Genomic DNA, 10730 nt, shown 5'->3' on the forward strand with positions numbered 1-10730 from the left:
ACACAGACACACACAGACACACACACACAGACAGACAGACAGAACTGCAAACTATTTGTTCAGAATTCTAGACAATCTTGCACTTATTTTGTAGTTCTATTCTATAATTTACCAGTCGTGTGTGTTTGCTGTCCTGGTGCCAGGTCTGTTGCCGTAATGTCCTGCAGCCATATGCTGACTAGACACAATCTCATATTTACGTATTGACGCTACGGATGGAGGCAGACACTTTAATACACTCCACTTCCTATTGCATTGATTGATCATGATTTTAACTGGGGTGAAGTTAAAGTGTCTGGCACCACCTCTCAGTAGCCCTCTCTCGTCTCTATCCACGTCACGTTAGCTTAGACCAGGGTTTCGCAAACTGGGTGAAGTTAAAGTGTCTGGCACCACCTCTCAGTAGCCCTCTCTTGTCTCTATCCACGTCACGTTAGCTTAGACCAGGGTTTCGCAAACTAGGTCCTGGTACCCACCGTGAGGTGCCCACCGTGGGTTGCACGTTTTGGTTTTTGCCCTAGCACTACACAGCTGATTCAAGTAACCAACTCATCAAGCTTTGCTTATTTTAATTAGTTGTGTAATGCTAGGGTAAAAAAACGAAATCCCCAGGACCGAGTTTGAGAAACCCTGGCATAAACAACCTCTACCTGCCCTCCCTCTCCCTGTCCGTGTCCCAACACACTGCATCTACACACCATTTACAGAAAAACTATACTTCTAGTACTTCTTAGAAACTTCCCTGTTTTAACAGATTTTCAGAACATACAATTAGCAGAAACATTAGACCAAAAGCAGAGAGAAGTACTTAACTGACAGATGAAAGGCAAAAAACATACTTCATGTATCTGATTTAAATCAGTTTGAAAGAGAAATGTGCAGACGGCTAGTGAAAAGTTCTCCACGCCCCCTTAAAAAGACTATAAATAAATAGTTCACAACACAGGAAATAACCTTCCTTATGAATGACAGACCACAATTAACTTGCGACGGAAGCAGAAACATGCTTTACTGGCAGTTACCTCCAGCTGGCTACTTTTGAAAGTCCAGTCACAGTTTTCAAAGTAGAAGTCCTCTGCAGGTTAGTCAGATACCCATCCGGTTAGTTAATAATGACACTAATAAAGGTCAAATTGTGCCGAGCAGCTGAAGTAGAATAGTAGAATCCTGTAGGTCCACTCCTGACAGGAGCTGGGATGTCCAGACTTGTACTGATTCTCTCCACAATGCAATCAAAAAAGTATGAGAACATGAGAGGGGGAGAGGCAAAGGAGTGAGATAGAAAAAAGTGAGAAAAGGTGTGTGTAAAAGAGAGAGGGGGTGATAGCACCATCTCGTATCTTAATGCACTGCCAGCCACATTACCTTAGTGTCAGTGCAGAATTATGAGAACGTTATGCTATGTTCGCCGGTTTGACCTTCTGAGTGTTTACAGGGACAGGGACCGTTGCACAGGCATGCACTCTCACTCACACGCACATGCACACACACACACACACATCCCGTCCCTCACACACATTCCCTGGCTCCTTGTTTACCAGAGGGTATACTGGTGGCTATAGATGCTAATTATCCTGATGTAGGGGAATATAACACTGTCGTTAGACCTGGTCTGGCTGTGTAGGGCTGGGGACAGCAACTAATCCAGACCCCCACCTCCACCATATCAATATCATCATGTGAAAACCTGGGAAGGAGAGGGGAGGGGGCGAGGGAAATGCAGAGTCACAGGAAACTAAACTCTGTCAATCTATCATAGGGGGAGGATGAGTGAGGAGAGCACAGGAGGTTGGTGGCACCTTATTTTGGGAAGACGGGCTCGTGGTAATGGCTGGAGCGGAATCAGTGAAATGGTATCAGGGTTTCCTCAACCCTTTTGTTATGGCAAGCCTAAGTAAGTTCAGGAGTAGAAATATGCTTAACTACTCACGTAATAAGTTGCATTGACTCACTGGTTGAAATAATGTTTTAACATGATTTCTGAATGACTACCTCATCTCTGTACCCCACACATACAATTATCTGTGTGTTTGATGCCATTCCATCTGCACCATTCCAGCCATTATTATGAGGCATCCTCCCCTCAGCAGCCTCCACTGGAGGAGAGAGGGAGAGCTCCCAAAGTGACATTCACATTAAAGGTAAACACACCCTCATTCATTCAGGTACAGACCAGATATAACAGGAGTAAAATATGTTCACATGTTACAGTGTAACTCAAGGGAGTGATTGATGAATGTATAATCTTTATAATTGGGACATTGTCACACAGGTAACTGCAAAATAAAGGAAACACCAGCATACGCTGTAAAGTGTCTTAATAGGGCGTTGGGCCACCACAAGACACCAGAACAGCTTCATTGCCCCTTGGCATAGATTCTACAAGTGTCTGGAACTCTATAGGAGGGATGTGACACTATTCTTCCACGAGAAATTCCATCATTTGGTGTTTTGTTAATGGTGGTGGAAAACGCAGCTCCAGAATCTCCCATAAGTGTTGAATTGGGTTAAGATCTGGTGACTGACACACACACACACACACACACACATCATGTAAACCCCCTATGCTCCTTTGAGACCCCTCTTTCAAAGTCACTGAGATGTCTTCTAACCATGGTAGCCAAAATATTCACTGATCACACTAAGCATGTTGGGATGTTAACTTCTTAATTAACTCAGAAACCACACCTGTGTGGAAGCACCTGCTTTCAATATACTTTGTATCCCTCATTTACTCAAGTGTTTCCTTTATTTTGGCAGTTACCTATATATCAATGTTGGATCCTGTTATATCTATTTCTACATCCAGGGTGTTTATAAATACAGGGTAGTGCGTAGTGGTGAGCCTGTCCCGGGTCTGTATTACACCACCTTCTCCAACCTGCAGAACTCTCTGATCTCCATAAGCACTCTGACAAAATTGCCTGCGTCTGCATTCACACCCTGAGTCAAGAGAGGGGAGGGGGAGACAGAGGGAGACAAACAGGGAGGGAGGAGGGTTAAGAGGAGGAGAAGGAAGGGGGGGAGAGAAGGGCAGGAAGGCACTGAGCCAAGAGAGAGAGCAGGGAAAAGTTGAGAGAGCCAGAGGGGCAGGCAAAGAGAAGAAGAAACTGGGGCTCTGCTATTCAGGAAGAAGAGACAGGACCGTCCGATCCAGCAGCCATAAGTCACCGGGGATACTGCATCAGCACTCCTCCTGTCCATCCTCTCTCTCTCTCTGACTGGGGCTGCAGCCTGCCTTTCTCTGCAGAGGAAGTGCTGGCTGGTGGAATCTACTTGAATCCACCCTGACTGACTGGCTGTGCGCAGTGATTCTCCTCTGCTCTGCCGTGCGTTTGTCCTCACTGACTCAGCTGTGCTCTGTAGTCAGCCTGCTGGTCCAGCCTCTCGGGAACACAGCCACAGGAAGAGGTATGGTGCAGTACTGTCTCACACTGCGCACACAGTGTTTTACATCCACTTTACTCTCTCCCCCCTCTCTCTCTCTCTCTTCTCTCTCTCTTCTCTCTCTCTCTCTTTTCTCTCGTCTTTATCTCTCTCTCTATCTCTTAAATTCTCACGATTTCTGCTCCTCTCTCTCTATCTGTCTCTCTCTCTCTCAATTTAGGAGTGCTCTCTGAAGGATCATAGCTGATTGACTTAGTTTGTCTTGAGTTTGTTTTTAAGTCTGCATCCCCTTCCCTGACACCCTCCCCCACCCTCCCCATTCTCACTCTTCCTCTCTTTCTGCATGCCCTCTGTCTAACCGACAGTCCTTCTGACAGGAGTGTTGTGGGGCTGGCAGGCAGACGCACCACAACCAGGACTGGCTAACAACACAGTGGGACGTGGTACCTCGGTTGGGATCAGATCAGACACCCAGGCACAACACACAACCAGACCAGTGGGACTCTGGGTTACATCCACCTGACCACCAGAGGAGTTTTTGACGGGATAACTCCAGCCCAACGGACCCCGGGCTGGATCCCACAGCAGGGGCTGTTTTGGACGGGTTCAGACTGCCATGGACGTCCAGGGGAGTGGGGCTGAGCAGCCCAGGTCCAGGTGTCTGTTCTCCAGCCTGATCATCACTCTGCTGCTCAGTAAGACCTCTCTGTCTCAGTCATATATCTCCCTAGTGCTTATTTTTCATCCATTCCCTCTCTCTCTTAAGTAAAGTATGAAGCAATTTTCCCAATTCCGCAAGCACAACTGCCCTGTTGTGTACTATGAAACATTTACTGTATTTGCTGTGTGATGTCATTTTGTTGTTCCAAAGAGTGAACTCAACACGGGTAAAACCTTGCTCTCAGTGCAGAGTGATTTGCAATACTGTGGCAGCTGGCCTTTCACTGTGTGGATTGATTGGTGAAACTTGGTATCAGAGTTTTATTTGTGTGGTGGCTGGAAAACGCTGTCAGTTTGCGTGCTTAAGTATGTTTGATGGATAACTGGGCATACGTAACCACAGAATTACATATAGAATAGTGATTTTATAATCTCATTGTACATAACAACATGAATCCAAGTTTATCAAAGCTGCAGCAGTGGCCTAGTGTCTCTTCAGAGGTGTGTCACTAGATATGTCATCCACAGTATTATTATGCAGGGCCACAAGCAGTCTATCATAGCAGTAGTATTCATAAGAATTAAAAGGGCTAAAATGAATAAAGGACTTTATTGATGTCAGGCATTTAACACATCATTTTACTTTGCCTTTACTGCAAACACAAAACTAAGAGCTTTGTACAACATGGAGTTACTGCATAGATTTTCCTTTAGCTTTTATCTCGGAGTCAAGTTGTTTCCAGGTAACAATATCAGTGTGATGAAAGGAGTCAAGTAATTTTTAATTGTTTTATTTTTATTTAACCTTTATTTAACTAGGCAAGTCAGTTAAGAACAAATTCTTATTTACAATGACAGCCTAACAAAAGGCCTCCTCTGGGGACGGGAGCTGGGATTACAAATACATTCAATTAAAATATAGGAAAAACACACAACACCACATAAAGAGAGACCTAACAGCATGACTACACAGCATGGTAGCATTACAACACCACATAAAGAGAGACCTAACAGCATGACTACACAGCATGGTAGCATTACAACACCACATAAAGAGAGACCTAACAGCATGACTACACAGCATGGTAGCATTACAACACCACATAAAGAGAGACCTAACAGCATGACTACACAGCATGGTAGCATTACAACACCACATAAAGAGAGACCTAACAGCATGACTACACAGCATGGTAGCATTACAACACCACATAAAGAGAGACCTAACAGCATGACTACACAGCATGGTAGCATTACAACACCACATAAAGAGAGACCTAACAGCATGACTACACACATAAATAAGCATCAACCAGTCGGTCTTGCGGCGGGTATACGAAGTACAGTGATGTGTCCTATAAGGAGCATTGGTGGCAAATCTGATGGCCGAATGGTAAAGAACATCTAATGAAAGGAGTCAAGTTGTTTCCGGGTAACAACATCAGTGTGATGAGAGGAGTCAAGTTGTTTCCCGGGTAACAACCTCAGTGTGATGAGAGGAGTCAAGTTGTTTCCCGGGTAACAACCTCAGTGTGATGAGAGGAGTCAAGTTGTTTCCCGGGTAACAACATCAGTGTGATGAGAGGAGTCAAGTTGTTTCCGGGTAACAACCTCAGTGTGATGAGAGGAGTCAAGTTGTTTCCGGGTAACAACCTCAGTGTGATGAGAGGAGAAAAGTTGTTTCCGGGTAACAACCTCAGTGTGATGAGAGGAGTCAAGTTGTTTCCCAGGTAACAACCTCAGTGTGATGAGAGGAGTCAAGTTGTTTCCGGGTAACAACCTCAGTGTGATGAGAGGAGTCAAGTTGTTTCCCGGGTAACAACCTCAGTGTGATGAGAGGAGTCAAGTTGTTTCCCAGGTAACAACCTCAGTGTGATGAGAGGAGTCAAGTTGTTTCCGGGTAACAACATCAGTGTGATGAGAGGAGTCAAGTTGTTTCCCAGGTAACAACCTCAGTGTGATGAGAGGAGTCAAGTTGTTTCCCGGGTAACAACCTCAGTGTGATGAGAGGAGTCAAGTTGTTTCCGGGTAACAACCTCAGTGTGATGAGAGGAGTCAGGTTGTTTCCGGGTAACAACCTCAGTGTGATGAGAGGAGTCAAGTTGTTTCCGGGTAACAACCTCAGTGTGATGAGAGGAGTCAGGTTGTTTCCGGGTAACAACGTCAGTGTGATGAGAAGGTCCCCTGCAGACCCAGGTGAATAGAGTAGTAATGCAGTGGGGAAATGGGAACTGCTCTGAGATGAAGGGAGGGCATCATGGTAGCAGCATCTGTTATGTGAATTATCAGGGTAATAATATCAGGGTCATATTACCCTGTTCCTTCTAACAGACAGCTGAACAGATCAGGAGCTGTCTGCCAGGCTCAGTCAGGCTCTGATGTTCTCACGCTCTGAGCCAACAGGACCGCAGGATCAGTCCAGCATTACACCCCGCCCCTCCCTCTGTCCCCCTGAAGCCCAATTCACCATCTTAGCCAAATGATGTGCCTCGTTGGCTGCAATTAAACTATTTCATATGCACATGATTGCTGGGTCATGTAGGACATGAAGGCTGATAGTTTTGAGGATTTGCTGAATAAGTAAAAGGTTGGTCTAAAACGTGAGTGATGTTCTGGTTCTATGGATTGTATAGTTGTACAGGTAGGTCTATGAAGTGTCATGCTTGATGTGTTCTTGAAAGAGACAAATGTAGGTTAGGAAGTAGAGGGTATGGGAGAACCTCACAAATGACTGTTTGGAAACAAAGCCATTAGATCAGAAACTCAATGGAGACTGCTGCTGACACAATCCATAGGGGAGTCTAGGAGGGTCTTTTTCTGGGACTCACCACGTAAGATGTCCTGCTTTAGCTCTGAATGGAGAATGGCATGGGGTTAAGTCCTCCTTCCTGTATCTGTGCCTTACTTTCTTTTTCCTCTCTCAAAGTTAACTCACCCCTTTGAGCCATATCCTGTAGAACTTCAGTTACCACTATACAGTATGTTAATGGTCACCAAACAGCAGAGAAAGTATACAGACAGAGAGATGCAGAGGCAAGAGTAGAATCGCAATGCAGAGTATCAGAGAAAGAATATGAGCGAGAAAAAGGAGAGAGAACCAAATGACAGTGAAAGAAATGGAGAGTGAAGGACAAAAGAGAGAGTGAGAAAGAGAGGTGCATCTGCCCTGAGTGAGTTTCTGCAGAATCACTGTGCTGCATTGGGGCAGAGAGAGAGAGTGTGTGTGTGAGTCATTTCGAAGGAATTATGCATTCATACATATGTTCTCCCTCACTGTGCAGCCCACACTACATCCTTATATTGTCCCAAACTGCAGGGGGAGGGGCTTGTCCTAACCTGACCTTGAGTCGGTTATTGATGATGTCACACAGCTGAGGGGTGATGTAAAAACAGAGGGGGGAGGAATTTTGAGGAATGGGGGCTGCAGAGGGACAAATAGAGCAAGAGAAAATGGGACAGAAGGGACAGGACAGGTAATACTATTGTTTAGGGAATTGGAGGAGAGGACAGACTGGGCAGATGGAGAAAGTGTGGGAGCAGCATTACTGTATAGTCCCAGTGAGTGTATGTAACCAGACTAACCATCCATCATCTTTAGGTCCACTTGAGAAGTGTTGGTGTCGGCATTATCTGGATTGTGTTAAATGGGTGGTGGGACCTGCGTTATTTAGATTACCTTAAAGAGGGAGATGAGCCTGAACTTATTTGATAATTACTGAGTTTAATGAGCCTGCATTAAGTTAAATGGCCTCACAACATCCCAAATACTGTAATAAAATACCACACACACTTGTAGCTGTACATAACATACCTGATATAAATACAAACTCCTACATAATTGTACAATCAATCACAAACAGTGTGAGCATGCACATACAAACAATAATGGAAACTTTATTTAATACTTTTTACCAACCTACAGACAGACAGACAGACAGACAGACAGACAGACAGACAGACAGACAGACAATCTCACTCTTCCTATTTTATTCCCCCTCTTTCCCTTGTTCCCCTTCACCCTATATCTCACTGTGTCAGGTCTGTGAGTTTGTACCATAACATTACTGCAGACCTAAGTGTGTGTGGTCTGTGAATTGGGTAGACAGTGTTTGTACGTGTGTGTGTGTGAGTGCATGCGTGTGTGTTTGTGGCGGGGGTGTATGCAAATGCATGTATGGAAGTGTATATACTTGTCATATCTTACTGCAATATGCACAATATGCACTGTACAATAGTCAACTTACGTGTATGTTTCAGTGGTAAAATGGGTTATTGTTCAGATGTTTCGCTGTTCCTATCTTTCTGTCAGTAACTATCTGGGATAAGGTCAAAGGGAACGTCAGAAGCAGAAATGATATTGACCCTCTGTTGAGGTCAGACATAGTCTTCAAATGCCTGATAGTTTTCAGGGTCAGTTAAGAAGGGATAGGTTAGAGGGGTAGGGGATTATCACTCAATTGTTTTTGACAAGCTCTATGTCAATGGATGAGCTATAGTATTGTCTTTTCCCTCTCTGGATTTCTCAGGAGTATTGTGTACTACCTTATAGATTCTCCCTCCCTCCCTCCCAGGTGTGTGGTCTGCTCAGGGTCTGGAGATGTCCACAGGGAAGGTCCCATTCATGGAGGCGCTGAACGGAAGTACTGTGCTGCTACCCTGCACCTATGCCAGCTGTATCGGCATCAAAAACCTTTACTTCAACTGGCAGTACAATGACAACGGCACTATGCAGAAGGTGGGTCAAAACTGGCCTGGCCCACTAAAACACAGCAGCCACATAATTGCAGTCATTCATGTCAGCTCAGATGTCACACAGATAGGACCAGGGCTGTGGGGAGGTCAAATGTTCAACTGTTGTAATTTAGGTGGTGTAGACCAATAGTTTTCTGCATCACTAAGGGATATCTCTAATGTGAGTGTTTTGATTGGAGTTGTGGTCAGATATTGCGTGTGTGAGATGATTGATGGCTGCCTGGTCCTCTCAGGTTTGTGAGTCAGTGATTCCGTCAGATGGGATGGATCCTCATCCAGTGAGTATCTACCGGGAGCGGGTGGAGTTTATCGGCACCAGTGATCACAACAACATCTCCATCCTGCTATGGAACATCACCTTTGAGGACGAGGGCCAGTACACCTGCTTCGGACGCAACCCCAAAGAGAAGGGCAAGAACCACAGCGCTATCTTTACCCTTGTCGTGGTGGACGAGTGTGAGTATTAACTAGCGTTCTCTTTGCTTTACTCCAGGCAGGCAGTACAGGTGTTCTGGTGCTAAACTTGGAAATGCTGGGCGGGTAGTCGGGTACCATGAGCAACAATGTCTATATGTGTTGTGCTGTGTAGACGATGCACTGTAGTTAGCTAATGTCTGTCTGATCAGCGCCTACCTTCTCCCCTCCCTGGTTCCTTCTCGGCAGTACGAGTGGTGGACAACACTCTCACCATCATAATTGCTTCTGCAGTGGGCGGAGCCATCGCCCTGCTGATGACTTTCATGCTGGTGAAGAACTTCATCCTCTTCGTTCTCTTCAAAATCGAGGAAAGGAAGTGAGTAAGACAGATAGGGCCATGGAGACCAACTGGCCATCCACACAGAGAAACACCTTTAGCTCATCTCAGTGCGCCCAAACTGTAGTAAAGCATCAATACAGTCGGGCTACAATGATAAAATTACGTGGGAAAACAGGTGTCTCTTCTAACCCTCCTCTCTCCTCTGCTCCTCCCGTCCACAGAAAGATCGAGTGCCTAGTACAATCTTCCTCAGCTGATGAAACAAACAATGTCTCAGGATCCAAAACTTCAAAACCACTGACACCAAAGAAGAAATGAGAGTACTTGCATGTATGTACATCCATATATAAATATACAGTTATATCTATGCATATACTGTATTTTTATGCATAAACATGTGTATTGACATGTGACTCCATGGGCAGGTTTCTTGGGCAGGTTTTTTGGACTGAGAAGCACGTCTGATGGAGAGTCTTCATTGAAAGTGTTTGTTAGTCCAATAAACTTAGGCTGTGTCCGGGAAACCGCCCCCATACGTTCAAGTTGATATATCTTTTTTTTTTAAATTAAGACCTGAACCTCGGACTGTTTTTCATATGATATTAAAAAGAAAATACAGTGGGGAGAACAAGTATTTGATACACTGACGATTTTGCAGGTTTTCCTACTTACAAAGCATGTAGAGGTCTGTAATTTTTATCATAGGTACACTTCAACTGTGAGAGAAGGAATCTAAAACAAAAATCCAGAAAATCACATTGTATGATTTTTAAGTAATTAATTTGCATTTTATTGCATGACATAAGTATTTGATACATCAGAAAAGCAGAACTGAATATTTGGTACAGAAACCTTAGTTTGCAATTACAGAGATCATACGTTTCCTGTAGTTCTTGACCAGGTTTGCACACACTGCAGCAGGGATTTTGGCCCACTCCTCCATACAGACCTTCTCCAGATCCTTCAGGTTTCGGGGCTGTCGCTGGGCAATACGGACTTTCGGCTCCCTCCAAAGATTTTCTATTGGGTTCAGGTCTGGAGACTGGCTAGGCCACTCCAGGACCTTGAGATGCTTCTTACGGAGCCACTCCTTAGTTGCCCTGGCTGTGTGTTTCGGGTCGTTGTCATGCTGGAAGACCCAGCCACGACCCATCTTCAATGCTCTTACTGAGGG

At 44.9% G+C, this 10730-nt stretch overlaps 1 protein-coding gene across 1 annotated transcript; it reads left to right on the top strand.

The window, feature by feature from the left end:
- The first annotated feature begins 3208 nt into the window (after positions 1-3208).
- scn4bb (sodium channel, voltage-gated, type IV, beta b) lies at positions 3209-10018 on the top strand. The gene is made up of 6 exons (XM_071338450.1): positions 3209-3411; positions 3753-4082; positions 8619-8782; positions 9033-9255; positions 9463-9592; positions 9778-10018. The coding sequence occupies exons 2-6, from the start codon at positions 4004-4006 to the stop codon at positions 9872-9874; spliced, it is 693 nt and encodes a 230-aa protein (XP_071194551.1). The 5' UTR covers positions 3209-3411; positions 3753-4003; the 3' UTR covers positions 9875-10018.
- The last annotated feature ends 712 nt before the right edge of the window (positions 10019-10730 follow it).

This window comes from Salvelinus alpinus, chromosome 13, assembly GCF_045679555.1.
Source record: "Salvelinus alpinus chromosome 13, SLU_Salpinus.1, whole genome shotgun sequence".
Lineage (NCBI taxonomy): Eukaryota > Metazoa > Chordata > Actinopteri > Salmoniformes > Salmonidae > Salvelinus > Salvelinus alpinus.